The sequence below is a fragment of the Balaenoptera musculus genome, chromosome 16 (assembly GCF_009873245.2).
Source record: "Balaenoptera musculus isolate JJ_BM4_2016_0621 chromosome 16, mBalMus1.pri.v3, whole genome shotgun sequence".
NCBI classification, from domain to species: Eukaryota; Metazoa; Chordata; class Mammalia; order Artiodactyla; family Balaenopteridae; genus Balaenoptera; species Balaenoptera musculus.
Window position 1 is genome coordinate 75,869,950 of NC_045800.1, and position 22,093 is coordinate 75,892,042.

The window sequence follows — 22,093 nt, forward strand, 5'->3', positions numbered from 1 at the left end:
CTTTTTCTTTTCTTTCTGTGCATATATTTTATGGTTTATTTACAAATTTTTGTATTGCTTCCTTAATTTTGAAAAGTTAGTTTCTTTTTCTTCAATTTCGAGGCAAACCCTGCTTGACAGAGATGCTGTTTTCTTACTGTATTACTACATTCCATTTTTTAAAAGATTTTAAACTAAATTCCCTATTTACAAGAACTGATAACTGACGTACGCCTTCCCTTCCATTAGTTTTGTGCCTAAAAGACAGAGTGTTTGATTTATTTATTTATTTGTTTTTAAAATTAATTAATTAATTAATTAATTAATTTATGGCTGTGTTGGGTTTTCGTTTCCGTGCAAGGGCCTTCTCCAGTTGCGGCAAGTGGGGACACTCTTCATCGCGGTGCGCAGGCCTCTCACCATCGCGGCCTCTCTTGTTGCAGAGCACAGGCTCCAGACGCGCAGGCTCAGTAATCGTGGCTCACGGGCCCAGCTGCTCCGCGGCATGTGGGAACCTCCCAGACCAGGGCCCGAACCCGCGTCCCCCGCATCGGCAGTCAGACCCTCAACCACTGCGCCACCAGGGAAGCCCCAGACAGAGTGTTTTAAATACACCCCAGTCCTTTTACTTTTTCCTTCTTTTATTGAAGTTTCTATCTTCAATCATACAGAACACAGTAAAAGTGATCACCCATACACCATTGTCTATATTGAACACATTTAATTTTGCTGTATTTGTTTTGTCTCATATTTTGCTGAAACATTTTAAAATAAATTTAGTCCATTCCTTAATATGTCGGTATGTATCTCTAAAACTAAGTACATTCATTATTAGCACAACCATAGTTAAGCTTTCACAATTGTCCGCAAATGTCTTTTAAACAGATTGTTTGCTCCCCAAATTAAGTTTAGTTGTTATTGATATTATAGGTAGAGCCTAACCTCCCGGGGTGAGGGGAGCGCACTGAAAACTCCAGAACGACAGGTCTTCCAGAGCAATCTTCCAGCCCTTTAAACAAGAGAGATCTACTTCAACAGTTATACCGGACTAAGAAGTGGCCGCGAAGGATTATGGTAAACGTAGTTTTTGATTTGCGTGCCCAGCAGAACTCCAGCCCGGCCACCAAGTACCCCGCGCATGCGCCACTTCGCCATTTTGTTGGTCACCCTCCTGGGCCTGGAAAGTTCGTGAAGTCCGAAATCCCGAAGTTTCCAGATTTCTCAACAACTCTTAAGATCCCGGTTTCCCACCTTCCAGGAAGCAGAGGTTAGAGCGTGGGCTGGGCAGGAGGTGGCGGTGTCTCGCGGTGGCAAGGAGGGCCGCGGACGCTGCAGCAGGACCCCGAGATGGCAGGCGGCGGCGTCTCGAGCAGGACAAGGGGCGGTTGGGCAACAGAAGGGCCTCAGCTCTGATGCGGTGATGCCAGGTTCTATGCCCCCGTGAGCGGGGCATATGCGCATGCGTGCAGGTGCACTCAGCCCCTGGGAGTGGGCGGGGCCGCGTGAATTTGCAGCCCTGCAGGGCACGTTTTGGTTTTCAGCTCTGCAACGGGGTGACTCAGGCATCCTCTAGTTTGTCTTTGTCCTCAATGGTTCTGATTTCTAGGGGACCAGTATTCTAGGGGACAGTACGTTCCAGGGGATGCAGACTTAGAGTTCTGGGTGAAGGTTCCAAATATGAATATTTCCTTTAATTTTAAATCCTCGATTCTAGGGAACAGATTAGCTCCTGTGAGTTTAAAGAGCTGGAACACCAGGAATAGAAATCTCACCCAGAAGAGAACCCTTGCGGCATTTGTTCTCTCTCCACAGTTTTGGGATGGAGACACAGTCCCAGAAAGGGGTAGATCCCAGAACTGCAGGGTACAGCAATTTTTTTTTTGCCTTGAAAAATTTTTTTTGTTTTAAATTTAAGTATAGTTGATTTAGAATGTTGTGTTAATTTCTGCTCTACAGCAAAGTGATTCAATTATACATATGTGTACATTCTTTTTTATATTCTGTCCCATTATGGTTTAACACAGGATGTTATATAGTTCCCTGTGCTATACAGTAGGACCTTGTTGTTTATCCATTATATATATAATAATTTGCATCTGCTAACCCCAAACTCCCAATCCATCCGTCCCCCAACCGTTTCCCCCTTAGCAACCTCAAGTCTGTTCTCTGTGTCTGTGAATCTGTTTCTGTTTCATAGATAAAGTTCATTTGTGTCATATTTTAGATTCCACATATAAGAGATATCATATGGTATTTGTCTCTTTATGACTTACTTCACTTAGTATGATAATCTCTAGGTCCATCCATGTTGCCGCAAATGGCATTATTTCATTCTTTGTTATGGCTGAGTAGTATTCCATTGTATATATGTACCACATCTTTTTTATCCATTCATCCATTGAAGGACATTTAGGTTGTTTCCAGTGTCTTGGCTGTTGTGAATAGTGCTACTAGGAATATAGGGGCACATGTATCTTTTCAGCAATTCTTCATCTCGCTGAGTAAGGTGTTGTCACCACATCCACTACATCAAAGACTGGGACAGTGAATATTTGGGGGCAAATTTTAGAAACCAGAAATGAACTAGTCCCTGGATGGCAAAGGGCAGGTTGCAAAGGAAATGTCATTTCCCTGGGGAATTAAAACAGCATGATCTTGAGAAAGAGGTCATTAGTCACAGTTAAGGAGGTTCTACTTACAGCCTTCCCTAAAAAGTCTCACCTTCCTTGGTTTACTCTCATTATTTCCAGATTCTGAATGGAATTTACACCATGTCCATCAGCACATATGGCATTTAAGAATATGCTTAAAAGATTCTTATGAGAAACTGTGTACAGATTTGGAAAATAGTTTAAAAATAGACCTTACCTCAAAGCACTTCACTTTTTTTTTTTTTTGAGAGCTTTCTGTGGATTATTTCCCTCAGTGTATAAACAATATTAGTGAGAACCTGCTAAAACAATACAGCATGAGTATTTTTCTGGTTTCAATGGTGGGTAGGGGGTAAGACCAGGAAGAGTTGCTGAGTAAGCATCCTGGGCCTTTTGTGGCAAGGGAGGCTATCAGCTTGTCTAGATATGGGACTGAATGGGAAGGGAAATGTGGGGTTAGAAAGCTGTCAGTGTCAAACAACAAAAACGGAGCCACGCTCTTTATTACGATTTACCCCTGACGTTTGAGAAATGTGCTATGTTTTATTTCATTGATTTTGAAGTTAAGTAAGCTGTTATCACATTCTATGAGGCCTGCAGCTTGAAGCTGGTAAGAGAGATGCAGGTTCTATTGAATGCCTTGTTTAAGAGCTCAGTGTTGTGCATTTTAAGAAGTGAAATGAGTGCTTTGGTTACTATCAATAATGTCTAGAACTTTAAAGGGGATAAGAAGTGTCTTGGTGAGGCCTTGTATTGTGGTTTTAATATGTGCAGAGACATGCGTGACCTTTATATTTTGGGTATCTGTGAGGCAAGAGGTTCTCAGAGTTATTTACCTCAAAGAGGGCCAACTTTGGATAAGGAATTGTTATTGCTGTCATTGAAAAGAGCATTTGGCCTAAGAGTCTGTAAGAATGTGCAGATGGGGCTGATTGTTGGTCAAAGCATCCAATGTTAAGATGACAGGCTAAATTTGCGATAAGTTGTAGTCAACTACAAAGTTAGAGAGCACAGTCTCCACATAAGACTACCCTCACTTCTGAACCATCTACAAGTTCTGAGGATTCCCCAGGTCACCCCCAGGTTTGATAATTCACTCACTGAAAGCTGTTCAATTTGTGATTATGTTTTATTACAGGGAAAGGATATAGATTAAGATCAGCCAAAGAGACACATAGGGCACAGTCCAGGAGGATTCCAACTGTGAAGCTTCCTTTTCTTCTTCATGTGTAAGCAGGACACATTATTCTCCAGGTATTGATGTGTGACAATACGTGTAGAGTATTGTCATCCAGGAAAGCTCATCCAAGCCGCATTGTTCAGTGTTTTTATTGGGGTTCCATTATGTAGGCATGATTGATTGATTACCCACGTGGTTGAACATGGTCTCTGGGTTGACTGACACTGTATGATCTAAAATCCCCACCCTAAGTCACATTGTTGGTCTTTCTGTCATGGCCAACCCCACCCTAAGACTGTACATGTATGGCCAGACCCCACCCTAAATCACATTGTTGAGATTATCCCATAAAACCTAAGGCTCCTAGGCAAACAAAGACACTACAATCAGGCATAACATTCCAAGAGCCCAGAGATTACCTCCCAGAAGCCAGGACAAAGGCAAGACCTTCTCTTTGGGGAAGGCCACATTATTACTGCACAAAAGTTCAGCCAGTTGTGCTGACCCATCCTTGAGTCCCATCCTTGATCAAGGACATCCTGGTTAAGGGATAAAGCAGTAGCTCTCCAGCACATTCCATCATGTTTGATGGTGGCACTGCCATCTATGAAATACATAAATTCCATTGCTGTTCAGTTAGTTGATCTCAAGCAGCTCCGCAAGTAGCCATGGAGTCTGCAGAGGGTTCACCTTCCCTTGGATTCAGACAAGGGACTCAGAACAGGAGATGTCACCTCCTCCATGAGATCATGCTTGCAATTTGTGCATGATGGCAGGGCTGTTAAGGTACAGCATGCATAGCCGGGTAAAGATGTGTCCCTTCAAAGGTAAAGGCAAATGGTGGCTGAGAGGCTGTTAAAATAGGCACTGAACAGAATATGTTGACCAAATCTGTGACTGCAAAAGTGTTTACCTATTGCTCACTGGGTGAAGTCAGTAATTTCAGTAATACTGGGTGTGAGGGTCTTAATGGGTGGGACCGTGGCATTAAGAAACAGAAATCCACGATGAGGCACCATTTATTCTTTCTAGGTTTAAGAACAAGCCGAATTGGGCTGGTAGATGGAGAAGCAGTGGGGGTGATCACTCCTCTTTTAGGTAGGTCTTATATAATGGATTTCAATTCTTAAAAGCCCTGTTTTAATTTATAATCATCTGTATTAACTACTTTAACTAGAGAGGAAGCTCTGTGAGATCCTGTTTTGTCGAGCTCAATGTAAGTACCAAAGATTTAATTTAATTTTAACTTATTACTTGTTGGGTCAGGTTGAGTCAGAGTGTCATGCCCACTATGGGATATTTTAGAGCAATGGGTACCTATAACAATGGGGAATTTAAGCAAGACAGTAGTTCTGAGGGTTAAGATAAGGTGTCCTCTATTTTATGATTGGTAATACTCCTAAAGAGAATAGGGGCTACTTTGGTACAGGGTACCCTGTTTAAAATTTAGCAAGTATAACTGTTAACTATAGCCTCAGGATTGGTTAAGGCCATGAAAGTTTGCCAATTGGTGCATCTCAGCAGATGTAAAAGTTAATTTAACTTATGTTGTAGAGGTGCAAAAGCCAGTCAACACCCTTTTTATTATTCTGCTGAATAAATTTTTTCTTTAGTAAATTTTAGGTTTTGAATTGGATCAAAATTGTGAGACCTGTTTCATCTTTTTCTTTCTTCCCTCATGTCCAGCTTTGTTGCTTTTGTTGTCATTGCTGGGTATACTTTGCAGGTCCTTTCTATCCTTCTCGTAAGTATAAATTTCTTCCTCCAAAAAGTCTCAAAGCAGAATTTTCAGGGTTAAGGACTTCCTCCACGGCATTTGTAGGGGTCTAGTGAGCCATCTGCTTTTAGGAGCGACTTTTAGGAGTGACGTGGTAATTGCTGTTACTCCACATGACTGACCACAAAAGGCCCATATATTGCACAGGATAGTAGGCTTTCTCCTGAGCGCTCTATACAATGCAGACCAATGCCTGGTTGACATACAGCCAATGGCCACAAGGTTAAGTCCAGGATCCTAGTGTCTGTTACGGTTCATGCTGGAGTGGAGACACACAATTCAATTTTAGGCACACATGTAGGTCTGGGCTGAAACACATGACCCAAACACATGACCCAAAGAAGGACCCTAGTTCCACACTCTTGTCCCTAAACACCAGTTATACACAATTCAAACTGAGTGCAGTTTCCAGCTTTGGTCAGTAAAATCTATGGCAGAGGCAGAGGCTCAGGATGGACCCAGCAAGTGCAGCATAAAACAACAGCTCAAAACACATTCTTCCCATCAGGTAACAAAACCTGTTAGCTAGCCAAAAACCAGAGAAGAAAGACTCCTAGATCGTGGTGCTCATTGTCTAGATTATTCTGCTGCCAGGATATAAGTGGCCCCACGGAGTGCAGATTAAAACCACTCAAGCCCAAATTTGGTTTGGATGTCAAGCCACACGTGCACCAAGAGGGTGTAAAAAGAGTTTTTACTCACATCATGTGACTTTCTGGGCAGAGCAGGGTAGCCCCCAAGCTGATCCAGAACCTGCTTGAATGCCTTGAGAGAGAGTGGGAAGGAGTGGCCTGGTTTTTATTGCAGTTAGGGGCTAGGGTTGGGAAAGAGAGCACACATGTGGGCCAGAGGATACATGGGTTTCCTTGTCAGTTGGCCTGGATGTGGGGCAGAAGGGAAAGGCAGAAGTGGGCTTGAAGCCTACAGCAGTCAGAATTTAAAATGGAGTCAAACTCTGCCGCAGTGCTGATATACCACCTTTTGTTTATTCATTCCCCAGGTGATGGGCATTTGGGTTGTTTCTACTTTTTGGCTATAATGAATAATGCTGCTCTGAAAGACTGTATACAGCTTGTTAAAAGGAAACGGACACCAGACTTGAAAATCCCCCAGCAGACAAAACCAGTTAGGCCACATAAGCAAAACTTAACATAGGTTATTTCTTGAAATGCCTCTGATAATCATAAACAAAACTTAAGTCATCTTCCTAAAAATGGTGTTAGATAGTCACTTTTAACTAATCTCCTGCTGTCTGGAAAACATCATTGTAATAACTAATCATTGTAAAGGTTAGATACCTTCTCATTCTCACTTTGTAAACCATTCTGTAAGGACATGCCTCTGAGCTTCCTGACACGTTCAGTTTGAAGTCTCCCTGGTTCACAGTCTGTTCTTCTGTATGCACAATAAACTCTTAAAATTTTAACTTGATCTGGTTTTATATTTGGCAGACTCTTTGTGTGGATATGTGTTTTCCTTTCACTTGGGTTGATTCTATGATCCTTTCTAGGATTCTGCATTGCATTTAATAGTCATGTCTGCTTAGGCTGCTCTTGGCTGTGATTATATTAAAAACTCATCACTTTCTAATTAAGTGCCTTCATTTTACTCATATCTGTGCTCTTGAGACTATTTATCTGCTTTATCAACATGGTGGAAATACTATTGAACATCTCTTCCCAACTCTCTTCAATGACATCATGTGAGTAATTTGAAATTGATCATAACAGGAGTATTTATTTATTTATTTTTATGACAGGGGTATTTATGCCTCAGAAATTGGCAACCACAACTCAAGGCTTTTTTTTTGAGAGCCTGTTATTAAATATTTTATTCTGTTGATTCTACATTCCTTCTCTTTTAAGGAACCAAGAGGACATTGTCTCATAGGAGGGCATTTTACCCAGTAGTGTGCAGATTTTGCAGGAAGGTAAATCAAGGAGCTATGGGGGAGGCCAGATCTCTTATGACTCATTTCTCTTTCCTTGTGTCTCAGTTATATCTTCACAGGTCTCTATATTTTTTAAAGAAAGCAGAAAATGAACAAATCCCAGGTGAGTTTTTATAAATGTAGAAACAGATAAATGTCAGCTTAGCAGGAAATAAGCGGATTAGTACCAGGGCAAAGGTGGTGTGTCACTGACCTTCAAGTCCTTAATGTTTAAGTTATAGATGCTAAGCTGTACATTTGTTTCTGATATCAATAGCAGACATTATTTCAGGAAGTGCATTGAAAATAAGGATGAACCAAACTGATTCTTCATGGGACATGAAGACTTTCCTGACATTGGAGTCTGAGAAGAGCCTTTTTGTTACTGGTCATCAAAATGTTGATCTTGGAAAAACAAAAAAAAGTGTTGATCTTAGGACTTCCCTGGTGGCACAGTGGTTGAGAATCCACCTGCCAGCGCAGGGGACACAGGTTCAATCCCTCGTCCGGGAAGATCCCACATGCTGCGGAGCAACTAAGCCCATGCACCACAACTACTGAGCATGCGCACCACAACTACTGAAGCCCAAGCATCCTAGAGCCTGTGCGCCACAACTACTGAGCCCACGCACCGCAACTACTGAAGCCCTCATGCTCTAGGGCCTGCGTGCTGCAACTACTGAGCCTGCGTGCTGCAACTACTGAAGCCCATGTGCCTAGAGCCCGTGCTCTGCGACAAGAGAAGGTCCCACTCGCCGCAACTAGAGAAAGCCCGCGCACAGCAACAAAGACCCAACACAGCCAGAAATAATACATTTTTTTAAAAAAGTTGAACTTGTGAGCAATATTCTAATAACAACCTTGAAATAAATGAAGGCTCTTGCCACTTATGGAAGAGGGCATGGTAGAAACAGAGGGCATATTGCCAAAGCATAACTGCTATAAATTATCAAGAGACCATAATACCAGAGTCTAAATAGATAGCTGTTCTGTGGTCCAGCTTAAATCTGTGATAAAACCTAGTATTTTGAGGAGTAATGAAATGGGCAGTCCAAAATAATTTACTGTAACTTCTTCATAAGAAGTTTTTTGGGTTTTGTTTGGGTTTTCATATGCTGGTTTTCAGCAGAAATTTCAAATTATGTTTTCTGGAAAATATTTCTGCACATCAGGTTTCCATTGCATGCATGTTTGGTTTTTTCCCAACACCTGCCTGAATTTGTTCTGGTGAAGGTCACCAATGAGTTTGATCTTATTGACTGCCAACATTTCATCTTTTGCAATAAAGCATTTAATATCTTGTGTCCATCTAAGCACTACTTTAGATGCATCTCATAAATTTGTAGTTCTGTTTTCATTTTTGCTCTATGTAAAGTATTTTCCATTTTTTCTTGAAACTTCTGTTCAACCCATGGGTTATGTAGAAGTATGTTGTTTAATTTCTAAGTAGCTGGAGATTTCCACAGACCTTCCTGTTATTGATTTCTTGTTTGGCTAGAGCGCATAATGTATATCATTTCTTTTCTTGTAAATTTGTTGAAATTTGTTTTATGGCCCAGAATACACTCTATTTTGGTGAATATCCCGTGTACATTTAAAAAGAAAGTGTATTCTAAAGTTGTGGGGTGGAATGTTCTATAAATGTCACTTAGGTTTAGTTCAGTGATAATGTTGTCTGGGTATTCTATATTTCTCCAATTTTATTTTTACTTCTATCAATTACTTAGATAAATATTGAAGTCTTCAACTGTATTTTTTTTTGTCTGTCTATTTTTCCTTTCAGTCCTATCAGTTTTTACCTCATATATTTTGAAACTCTTTTGTTAGGTGCATACACATTTACTTTTGCCTTGGAGAATTGACCCTTTATCATTATGTAATGTGCCTCTTTATTTTTTATAATATCCCATCTTATGCAGTCTATTTTGTCTGATATTAATGTAGCTGCTCCAGCTTTCTTTGGATTATTATTTGTATGGTATTTCTTGCTTTATCCTTTTACCTTTAATTTTTTATGTTTTTATAGTTAAGGTACACTTCTTATAGCCAGTCCTGTTTTTTTTACCCAATCCAACAATCTGGTTTGATTAGAGCATTCACATTTAATTTGATTATCGGTATGGTGAATTGAGATCTTCCCCTTCCTAGCTATTTTCTATTTGTTCTATTCTTTGCTTCTCTTTGTCTTTTTCTTCTCTTGGATTAGTTGCATATTTTTTATTACTCCATTTCATCTTTCCCATTGACTTATTATTTATACCTCTTAAGTTTTTCAATAGTTGCCCTAGGGTTTATAATATACATTTTTAGTTAATCAGAGTCTCCTTTCAAATATTAAACTACTTGACGTTTAATATAATGACCTTACAACAGTATATTCCCAATTCTTCCCTCCTGTCCTTTGTGCTATTATTACATCATACATTTTACTTTAACATATGCTATATACATACAATACAACACTACTCTATTTGCTTTAGACAGTCAGTTGTCCTTAAGAGCAAGGATCACAGTCTACAGCCCATAGGTAAAATTCAGCTCGCTACCTGCTTTTGTAAATAAGTTTCTTGGGAACAGACACACACATTCTTTTATGTCTTACCTGTGGCTACTTTCACACTACAGTGATAGAGTTGAACAATTGCAATATTTAATGTATGACCCACAAAACCTAAAATATTTACTGTCCAGCTCTTTAAAGAAAAAAATTTCCAACCTCTGCTTTAGAGCAATTAAAAATCAGGGCAGGAAGGATTAATTTAACTACCCTTTATTTATTCCATTTCTATCACTTGTGTGTGTGTGTGTAGATCCAAGTTTCACTCTGATTTCATATTCCTTTCACATTTCTTAGAGAGTAGTTCTGCTGGTGAAGAATTCTTTAAATTTTTGTTTTTCTTGGAAAGTTTTTTCAATCATTTTTGAAGATATTTTTGATAAATATAGAATACTTGGTTGACAGTTAGTTTCTCTCAGCACTTTAGGAATTTCACACCATTGTATTCTACTTTGCATGGCTTCTGGTGAAAAGCCTGCTTTAATTGTTATCTTTATTCCTCTTTTGTAGTATTTCTTTGTTTACTGGCTACCTTCAAGATTTTCTTCTCTCTTTTTAAGCGGTTTTAATATGTTGTGCTTAACTGTGCTTTTAGGGGGACTTTATGCTGCTTGGTATTCTTGAGATTCTTGGATCTTTGGTTTGTTTTCTGTCATTAATTGGGATAAATTATTTTTTAAAATAAATTTATTTATTTATTTTTGGCTGTGTTGGGTCTTAGTTGTGGTGTGCAGGCTTCTCATTGCGGTTGCTTCTCTTGTTGCGGAGCACGGGCTCTAGGCGCATGGGCTGTGGCACGTGGGCTCAGTAGTTGTGGCTCACGGGCTCTAGAGCGCAGCCTCAGTAGTTGTGGTGCATGGGCTTAGTTGCTTCACGGCATGTGGGATCTTCCCAGACCAGGGCTCGAACCCATGTCCCCTGCATTGGCAGGCAGCTTCTTAACCACTGAGCCACCAGGGAAGCCCTAACTGGGATAAATTTTAAGCCACCGTTTCTTAAAATATTTCTTCTATCTCATTCTTTCTTTTTTTTCTGGGTCCCAATTATGCATATGTCAGAAAATTTGATTGTATTTCATGGCTTTTCCGTGTTCTGTATTCTTTCACCCTCTTCACTTTTTCTTCTCTTTGAGTTTCAGTTTGGGTAATTTCTGTTGACCTGTCCTCAAGTTCATTTATTCTTTCCTTGATTGTTAACTGTTGCTGAGCCTGTTGAAGACATTCTTCATGTCTGTGTTTTTCTGTTACTGTGTTTTCATATCTAGCATTTCTATTTCCAGCATTTCTCTCTGCTGAAATTACCCATCTGATTTTGCATGTCGTCCACCATTTTTGTTAGAGTCTTTAATGTATTAGTTGTAATTACTTAAAATTCTGTCAGATGGTTTCAAAATCCATGTCATATCTGAATCTAGTTCTGATGATTACTTTGTGTCTTGGTAGTATCTTGTTGGTTTCTTTCCTTTTCATATACTTCATAATTTTTGGTTGAAACCCACATATCTTGTGTTGGACTCTAGACCAAGGTAAATAGATTTTATTCCTGGAAATGGGCATGACTTTCCTGGTAGGCTTTTAGTCCAGGGCTTTGAGTTAATCTAGTTCGGTGCTGGCAGGATTTGAGATTTGTTGTTTGTGTTACTACCCTCAGTGCACCACAGGCTTCAAATTTCTGTAGAGATACTTTGTGTTTTAGGATAGGGTTAGTTTACCAAAAGTTACGTCTGTTTCTTTCTAAGTTTTTAGGTTTTCTCTTTGTGCCTCAGAGAGAGTCTTTTTGCATGCTTTTTATTTATCTCTAGTCCATCTGTCAGCAATACTCTATAGGTACTTGTAATTCCAAGCTTGTTAGCTTCGTGGTGGGAAGCAGTGGGCAGAGTGTACCTTATTCCAATACAGCCTCAGTCTCGGGGATGCTCTGAGTCCCTGGGTCTTCGGGACGTGGCCTGCTTGGTTTTCTTGCCCCTTCCCCAGCTGTAGTTGTAGGCTCAGTGCATAATCCTTCCCTTCTCCCAGGAATACAGTAAGTGCCCAGTGGGGTTTGTGGAGAAAAGTCCTTTAAGAAGGTGCAAGCCTCCTCAGTGTCTGTGGCCCACAGGGGTTTCACACTTTTGTGCCAGCCCATACCCAGTCTTCACCAATTAATATGTCACCTATTCTGGTGGGATTCTTTCCTGTGGTCCAACTCAGGTGGTCAAGAACATACATTTCCTCTCTCCCTGCAGGTACTGTCTGTTCCGAGTTTTGGGGCACTTCGAGTGCTTTGAGAACGTTGGCTCTCTGATAAATTAGAAGTTGTGAATTCGAAGTCACTAGGCCCATTTCATTGTAGAAATGAGAGTGATTCTTTTTCTTGCTTTCTATATCCTGAGGCAGAAGCTAAAGTCAACCCATGAGTTTTTAATGCCTCCAATATTTTGTTTGTGCTATGTTGCCTCATAAAGAACATCCATCCAGCATGTAGAAGGCCTTAAAGCTTTTCCTCTCCAATTAAACACAAGCTACTGACAAAAAAATAGAGTTAACTTTTCTTTCCTGACCCCAGTATACTTTTTACATACTCTAATGTATACTAGTAACACCTTATTTTTGGAGTTTTTGAGTGTATTGTGTTTGTGTAGTGTTTAACTTTTTGGAGAACAAGAAGAATGTTTTATTCTTCTTACTATTCACAACGACCAGGACACTTCAAGGGATAGTGCATTAATAGATTAAAACAGAAGGAGGATTTAAAAAAAATTTTTCCCTTTTATAAAATCTAGTATGAAATAATGTACATATCATAACATATAAACTCTCAGCAGTGAACCTAGTAAGAATTAGTTTCCATACATCTTTTCTGTGCCACCCCAATTCTGACCACTTCAGACTGAGCAGAAATGTACCGTTCCAGGGGTCAATGTCATTCAGGGATGTGACTGTGGGCTTCACCCAGGAGGAGTGGCAGCACCTGGACCCTGCTCAGAGGATGCTGTACAGGGACGTGATGCTGGAGAACTATCACAACCTTGTCTCAGTGGGTAAGCAGAGTTTCCATATCAAAGTGTGAATAGCATGCATTTTATTTCTTAGACACCAAAACTTGTGATCTTTTGTGGTTAATATATTATTGAGGCTCTTGATTCAGGAATCTGAGATTTTTCATTTCTTTTGAGTACCAGGAAGAACGTATTTTCACATCCCATGAAAGGTTTAAATGAGCCCATCAAGGTGCTGCTCTAGAAACGCTACCTTCTCCCTCCTTCAGAGTTGCTATAGCCCATTCAGTATGGCCCAAATTCTGTCATTTCTCCTTCTACAGGGTATTTCATTACCAAGCCAAAGGTGATTTTCAAATTGGAGCAAGGAGAGGAGCCATGGATATTAGAGGAAGAATTGCTATACCAGAGCTTCCCAGGTGAGTTAGTGAGTACCAGGCAAGATGAAGCCTTGGGAAATTATATTCTAGGTGGTTGGTTTAGGAGTTGATCATTTAAAATGTTTGTTAAGACTCTCTTTCTAATGGCACCTCCTTTGGAAGTGTAGAAAGGATAACTGTATGATAAAATTGAAAGAGGGAAGGGTAATGGCTGAGAAGGAATGTAAGCTGATTTTCTGATTGTTAAAAGCTAGGGGTCCAAAGATATCATTTATGGAGACAAGTCAAGTAATACAGGCATTTGTATGTTTAATAGTACAAAGATAAAGACTAAGATAGGTAATAAAACCTACTAAACTTTGGTTTGTGAGGAGAAGAGAGGAAACACTGCCTTCACTGTTATATGTCGTAGAGTATTACTCGATACTATCTAAACAAATAGGTAATTAATGGAATTATAAATTCATACTTATAAGATTGACTACTAGAACAATATTACAGCCTTCCTAATTGCAGGATTGTATTTTTGTTTGTACCGAAAAACAATGAAAAAACACCTTTAATGTGCCTAAAGAATATTCGCAAACAAATGAAAGGATATCATGCTAAAAGAAAACCCTCATAAATCCTACAAAGCAGAAATACGACATTGCCTAGTCACAGTCTGATAAAACCAGAAATTGGTAACAAAATTGTCAAGCTCACAAGACAAGTTATTTCTTTTATTTTTCCTTTTGTATTCTTGAGTATTTTTTCTTAGTAAACTTGTAATATTTCTCATATTCTAACTTCCTACTGAACCATATTTCCTCATACTTTTACTTTTTTCCATTTCCTGTTTTAGTTGGTGAAGTTTTGCTGTTGGTGGTGGTGGTGTTTTTGTGTTTGTTTCACCTTGAACATCTTCTTTTTCAGTAGCCTGACAGGATAAAACTGTGCTCCCCCTATCATTTATTTCGTGATATTTAATTACTTGCCTGACATTGATTATCACATTATGGTCTGATTTGGCTTCCTTAATTTTATTTTACTATTGCCCATACTCATGCTAAACATCATTTGATCCCCTCTCCTCAGATGCCATTTAGGCATATGAGATATTTTTCTATGTCACACCTTTCTTCATTGTTTGCTTTCCTTAACTAGATACTAAATAAATTAACAAATGAAAAGTGCTCAGAGCATTACTTAGTATATTATAAAAGGTTATTTTTACTGTTACTACATTGCATATCCTTAAAGTGTGGGTTAAGTTTGTCATCTTCCAAGAAACAGCTCCTGGTGTTCGGGCCCACATCTTCTCTTTCTTCTGTCAACACTCAGCATGTAGTGGGTCTTGTACACAAGACTAAAACTAAGCCAAAGTCATATAATCTGTTACCTAGTAATATCTAGCTTTTTTCACACCTGGTTTATGATCTAACAAAGAAAATGGCCACTGGGTTACTCTTTCTTACTTTGGTTATGTATGTATAACCTGACATAGACTTCCGATAAACACATGTTGATTGGAACCAGATAGAGGAAGAACTTCATATTCTGAAAACACCATGAAGGAATTCTTTCTGAGTACATGCTCAGGTCATATTGGGACCTAATTGCACATGCCTTGTGATGCCTTACCATGAATCTTGGAATTTTTTACTAATTGGAGTGATGAATCATAGATTTCTGATTTTATGTAGAATTCTGCTCAGCTCATTAAAGCCATCACCTTTCAAAAAAAAATTGGGATGCTTAGCGATAATTCTGGTTGGTCAAATATAAAATGGCATAGCGTCTAAACGTTTGTGTTTGAAAAAGCTTTCCAGGTAATGATGATACACGTAGCATGCTGGGGTCTATTGATTTGAAATCACTCAAGTTCAAAGGAAATAAGAGAGCTAACAACAGCTGCTGTGCGCATTGGTGGTTGTTAGATCGGAGCAAACTATGGCCTGTAGACCTACCACATGTTTTTGTGAATAATTTTTTTTTTTGCAGGACAGCCATGCTCATTTGTTTGTCTGTTTTTGCAGCACAACCATGCTCATATGTTCTTTGGCTGATTTCATGCTCTAATAGCAGAGTTCAATATTGTGACAGATGGTGGCCTGTAAACCCTGAAATATGTACTATTTTGCCCTTTAAGGAAAAGTTTACCATCCCCTGGTTATAAGAATGAGAATAAAATTGCATGAAGCACTTCAAATTCAGCATTTAATTAAGAAAAACTTGTCATATTTTTTCAAATCTAAGAGATCATAGTTTGCAAGTAGACCATTATCTGATGAACGATTAAGGAAAAAATATTCTGTGCATTATACTGTGACCTGCTGATCACAGGTCTATGATTAATTGTAAGACACACCCTGGTTTTAGAATGTTCAATATATGTGTTTTACGGTAGATGAAGTACAGTACGTTACAAAGCAGTGCTATCTAAGGTTGTGTTAAAACAACAGGTCTAGACAGGAACTACTTTTAGATTTAGAGTAAGTGTAACTTTTGAAAGTTTAGAAAGTAGGAAGATTTGAGATGGCATTCGTGGAGATTTGGAATAATAGTATCATTATGACATTTTTTTTCTAGATACTAAATAGAGCCAAGGCTGAGTGAGAGAACACATTTTCAGCTTATTGTGAAGAGTGGGCAGTTCAATGAGACAAAGAACTGACTAGACTGGGGCAGAGGTTATTGATTATGGAGCTGTAGAATGGTAGCTTGAAAATCTGATGGACATTTAGTTGGTGTAAATTTTGTTTGCTAGAATGATGACTTGTAATAGTTTTCTATGTGGTACTTGGTCAGTGGTTTTTCAGCTTGGGATAGACTTTGTTGCACTGGATAACAAATGTGAACAAGACTTTCTAAATGGTAAATAAACATGATTGTTACTCATTTTCTAGGACTGGATTGAAAAATATGTCCCTTTAATTCTAATAGTATGTAGAAGCCTGAAATGTAGAAATGTGAGATGTGAAATATAAAGCAAAATTAAGTGTTAGTATTGTGGCATGGGCAAGGTTTTAAGGAAAAGTAAGCGAAAGTAAATGTGATTATCATGGTAGTTTACCTGTCGAACAACTATGATAGATCAATATTAAGGTATCACAGCCAAAATAGAGCAATGCGTCAGATCTAGATTGCCACAGGATGACTTAGTCTGCCATTGTTTTGTATTTTCTTTTTGTACATTCCTGTGAATCATGACTAGAAGGGAAATTACAGTGCAAGCTAATAACTCTTCCCTCAAACATGAGGCAGTTGGTGCATTCAGAAATTTACTTTGCCGTTATGTGTAGAATGGAAATAAGGGAAGTTCAACTGGAGCATGAAAACTTGTCACAATGTTATTAAAAACAATGTAGATTTGAGGGTATTAGATCTACTTTGTAGTCCACCTCTTTGTTTTCCACATTAACACCTTTATCTACTGGTTTTCCTTGTCACTGAAATTACTCTTCATTAGCTCAGTTGTACCCATCCCAGTCTCTGTGATTTTCCTCCTACCCGAAGCTACCACTTCTGTAAAATCTTCCATCCTCTATTTGCTGTTTCTTGAGTTTACATTTTCATTTCTACCTACTTTGAGAGTTCTGTTTGTAAAATGCTGAATAATTACGTCTGCCTATTATTAGCTTTTCTCCCTTTTTCCACATTTGTTTTCCCAAACAAATTAGATGGGGAAGAGTCACTTTGATCTTGAGAGACTCCTGAAACCAAAAGTCAAATATATAGTACGACATTTGTATCTTAGTCCAATTCTATTAGAAATCTGTTCAAATTCTTATGGTATGTTCAATATTTTCATTTCTAGAAGACTGCAAAACTCATGACCTAACAGAGAGAATCCAGGACAACCAAGACAAATATTTGCCACAAGTTGCATTCAACAACAAAACATTGACTTCAGAGAAAATTAATGCTTTAGGAAAATCATCTAATATGAGCACAAACTTTGTGTCTTCAAGAATAATGCCTTATAAATATGACTTATATGGAACGAGTTTGAAAAATACTTCAATATCAATTAGTAATAATAGAAACTTTTCAAGAAAGAAGCCTGATGTGTTAAATATACATGAGAAATTACTTGTTATTAAGGAGGAAAAATCTCATACTCAAGGGGATTCTTATGAAAATGAGAAAGCCCTTGATCATAATAATGGTATTATTCAGCACCTAAATATCCAAACTTCAGAGAAGACGTTTAAATATAATAATGGTGGGAAAGCCCTAGAGAAAAAGACCGTGATAATCCCACATAGGCAAATTCATACAGGAAAGAAACTCTGTGAATATAACGGACATGAGGAAACTTTCTGTGAGAAGTCCTCTCTCTTGAAATGTCATGGAATCTACGTGGAAATGAAACAACATGAAAGCAGTCAAATTGAAAATAATTGCAGCAGAATGTCACACTTCACTCAACTTCAGAAAAATCAGAGAGGAGAGAGGCTATTCAAATGTAATGAATGTGGGAAAACATTCAATCACAAGTCAAACCTCACAGTGCATCAGAGAACACATACAGGGGAGAAACCCTATGAATGTTCTAAATGTGGGAAGTCCTTCCAACAGAAGTCAACGCACATGGTCCATCAGAGAGTTCACACAGGAGAGAAACCCTATGAATGTAATTTATGTGGGAAGACCTTCAGTCACAAATCAGCCCTCACAGACCATCAGAGAACACACACTGGAGAGAAACCCTACAAATGCAGTGAATGTGGGAAGTCCTTTTACCGAAAGTCATCCCTCACTCAACATGGGAGGACTCACACAGGGGAAAAACCCTATAAATGTAATGAATGTGGGAAAACTTTCTGCCAGAAGTCAGCTCTCATTCAACATCAGAGAACTCACACAGGAGAGAAACCCTTTCAGTGTAATGAATGTGGTAAAACTTTCCGTCAGAAGTCAGCCATTGATATACATCAGAGAACTCACTCAGGAGAGAAACCCTTCCAGTGCAATGAATGTGGGAAATCTTTTCATATGAAGTCAACTCTTACTAAACATCAGAGAACTCACACAGGGGAAAAACCCTATGAATGTAATGCCTGTGGGAAGAATTTCCGTCAGAAATCTACCCTCACTAATCATTTGAGAACTCACTCGGGGGAGAAACCTTATAAATGTGGAGAATGTGGAAAAACTTTCTGCCAGAAATCAACCCTTACTAATCATCAGGGAATTCACATAGGACAGAAGCCCCATGTGGCACAAACTGGCTGTGTTTTTCCCAATACTCATTTCCTTTTTTGTGTGGGTACACAACTAGTTAAGATTTTCTAGCTTTCCCTTGATACACATGAGGTTATGCGATCAAGCTCTGGATCAGAATGTGGGCATAAGTGATGTACATTATTTCCAAGCCCATGAAAGACCTCATTTGGAATCCTTTCTACTTCCCACTCTTTCCCTGTCAAAGATCATCCTCAGGACAGCTTGGGAGCGAGGCATTAGAGATTACAGATTCACAAGTTGGAAGAAACCAGGGTCTCTGAATGACTCCCTGAGCAGAGCCCTCCCTTCTCTACCATGACTCTTAAGTCTTTTCAGGAACAAGAAATAAACTTGCATTGTGTTGAGCCATCACATGTTCAGGTCTGTCTGTTGTCATAACTTATCTTAGCCATCCTGTATTTCATATACCCTGTGGATCTAATGATGGAGTGAGAAACACTGTATGTCAGAGAATTCAGTAAGAGAGAAACCCCTGTCAGTATCCTGCATTTTAATAACCCTTCATCAGCAAGTCAAACATTTTGTAAATCAGATATTTACCATGGAAGAACCCCAAGATGAAATGGCTGTAGGAAGATTTTCACAAAGACACAGATTTTACTGAACATCAGATAATTGAGAGTAGAATAAAACCTTATAATCTCAAAACACATTTCAAAATTTGTATATCAGAGAATATGTGACAGAAGAAAATTGTCAGTTTTAGAAATGTTGGGGGTGGCTTCCCTGGTGGCGCAGTGGTTAAGAATCCGCCTGCCAATGCAGGGGACACAGGTTCGAGCCCTGTCCCGGGAAGATGCCACATGCTGAGGAGCAAATAAGCCCGTGCGCCACAACTACTGAGCCTGAGCTGTAGAGCCCGCAAGCCACAACTACTGAGCCCACGTGCCACAACTACTGAAGCCTACGCGCCTAGAGCCTGTGCTCTGCAACAAGAGAAACCACAACAATGAGAAGCCCGTGCACCACAACGAAGAGTAGCCCCCACTCACTGCAACTAGAGAAAGCCCGTGCACAGCAATGAAGACCCAACATAGCCAAAAATAAATAAATAAATTCATTAAAAAAATGTTGGGGGAATCTTCATCTGGAAATAATCTAATTCTAGAAGCAAGGTTTTGGATGCAGTACCAAATATCTTATTAGAAATATAACACAGTATGTTTACTTAGTCATGCTCACCATGGAATATGTAGCTTTAAAAAAGGCACAAATGAGTTGAAGCATCAGAGTAGCAGCTTTCAATGTGTATGTGAATAGCCTCTGAGCTATGTCAGGCTGATACGCATGAGTAAACACCTATTTCATGTATGTTTGATTTTTGTTTTAGACCCCAAAATAATCATAGTGGAATGATGACGCTTACCTAAATAACTTTATTTATATCAGGGTTTCCTATACTAAATACTATTGTTGTTTCATCATATATTTACACCACAACATATATTTTAAAAGACACATTGAATGCATAAAATGCCACATGTCCTATGTTCTCTTTGGTGACATATATAAATGGGAATAAACATTGTTACCAACTGTCCTTTCAGTAAATGACCCAAACAGTGTTTAATAGAATCAAGGTTTACTTAAAGTATGCAACGAATCAGCACACAATTGTTTATAACACACATCTGAGTTAATGTTCAGAAGTAGCCTTGAACATTAGTACTTATACTTTACAGATTAAAAACAGCACTTGTTGAAGAAGTTACTCCCATTTTACATTTTTGATATGTCTAAGCTTATATAAATTTAGGTGTGAAGCCCAGATTTTATGTGAGCCAAGAACTGTGTTTGTATTTAGTGTGGTAGAATGCCACATTTTTCTTCCTTGAATTATGTGACATGGCATTGTTTTCTCAGACAAGCTGTTCTATTTCTGCCACTTATCATTTGTGTGACCTATGTAGTGATTTAATCTCTCTGTGCCTCAGTTTCCTCATTTGCAAAATGGAGATACTATTACCTACTTCACAGATACTGAATAGTTTGACTTGGAGTGTTCTGTTATAGCCAAAGGCATTTATGTTCAGAACTTGAACTTTAGAAATAAAATTGTCTATCATTCCATTGTTTGAAAGGAATTTCTATTTGTTAAGTTGATACAAGAAGATTCTTTTTAGAACTTTCCATTTTGTCAGGTGTCTTCTCTTTAAAACATAGGAAACAAATGTGTTTTAAGTTAAATTGAATGATCAATTGACCCCCTTCTGTTACTGCTTGATTAAATATGGTACAAAGTAAAGACCCAACTTTGTTATTTTCCAGATGAATAGCCAGTTGATCTCTCACCATTTGATTTATTCATCCTATTTCACTGATTTGAAGCCCCTTTTTATTTATTTTTTTTTAATTTTTTTTTATTCTTTAAACATCTTTATTGGAGTATAATTGCTTTACAATGGTGTGTTGGTTTCTGCTTTATAACAAAGTGAATCAGTTATACATATACATATGTTCCCATATCTCTTCCCTCTTGCATCTCCCTCCCTCCCACCCTCCCTATCCCACCCCTCTAGGTGGTCACAAAGCACCGATCTGATCTCCCTGTGCTATGCGGTTGCTTCCCACTAGCTATCTATTTTACCTTTGGTAGTGTATATATGTCCATGCCACTCTCTCACCCTGTCACATCTTACCCCTCCCCCTCCCCATATCCTCAAGTCCATTCTCTAGTAGGTCTGTGTCTTTATTCCCGTCTTGCCACTAGGTTCTTTATGACCTTTATTTTCCCTTAGATTCCATATATATGTGTTAGCATTACTGTATTTGTTTTTCTCTTTCTGACTTACTTCACTCTGTATGACAGACTCTAACTCCATCCACCTCACTACAAATACCTCCATTTCATTTCTTTTTATGGCTGAGTAATATTCCATTGTATATATGTGCCACATCTTCTTTATCCATTCATCTGATGATGGACACTTAGGTTGCTTCCATGTCCTGGCTATTGTAAATAGAGCTGCAATGAACATTTTGGTACATGACTCTTTTTGAATTATGGTTTTCTCAGGGTATATGCCCAGTAGTGGGATTGCTGGGTCATATGATAGTTCTATTTTTAGTTTTTTAAGGAACCTACATACTGTTCTCCATAGTGGCTGTATCAATTTACATTCCCACCAACAGTGCAAGAGTGTTCCCTTTTCTCCACACCCTCTCCAGCATTTATTGTTTCTAGATTTTTTGATGATGGCCATTCTGACCGGTGTGAGATGATACCTCATTGTAGTTTTGATTTGCATTTCTCTAATGATTAAGGATGTTGAGCATTCTTTCATGTGTCTGTTGGCCATCTGTATATCTTCTTTGGAGAAATGTCTGTTTAGGTCTTCTGCCCATTTTTGGATTGGATTGTTTGTTTTTTGTTACTGAGCTGCATGAGCTGCTTGTAAATCTTGGAGATTAATCCTTTGTCAGTTGCTTC

General features: G+C 38.8%; 1 protein-coding gene across 5 annotated transcripts; it reads left to right on the plus strand.

Annotated features, from left to right (window-relative positions):
• Positions 1–675: 675 nt before the first annotated feature.
• LOC118882821 (zinc finger protein 33B-like) lies at positions 676–20,809 on the plus strand. 5 transcript variants are annotated; one of them, XM_036829155.1, is made up of 7 exons: positions 676–1,246; positions 3,769–3,859; positions 4,843–4,908; positions 5,497–5,554; positions 12,967–13,093; positions 13,375–13,470; positions 17,231–19,443. In XM_036829155.1, exons 1-7 carry the CDS (start codon positions 1,051–1,053, stop codon positions 18,709–18,711), a joined length of 2,115 nt encoding a protein of 704 aa, XP_036685050.1. In that variant the 5' UTR covers positions 676–1,050; the 3' UTR covers positions 18,712–19,443. The 5 variants fall into 5 exon arrangements, with proteins under 5 accessions (XP_036685050.1, XP_036685053.1, XP_036685051.1 ...); XM_036829156.1 differs by lacking the exon at positions 5,497–5,554 and adding an exon at positions 7,584–7,641 and having other exon boundaries at positions 1,138–1,246; positions 3,769–3,884; positions 17,231–20,809; XM_036829157.1 differs by lacking the exons at positions 676–1,246; positions 5,497–5,554 and adding exons at positions 1,761–1,842; positions 7,584–7,641.
• The last annotated feature ends 1,284 nt before the right edge of the window (positions 20,810–22,093 follow it).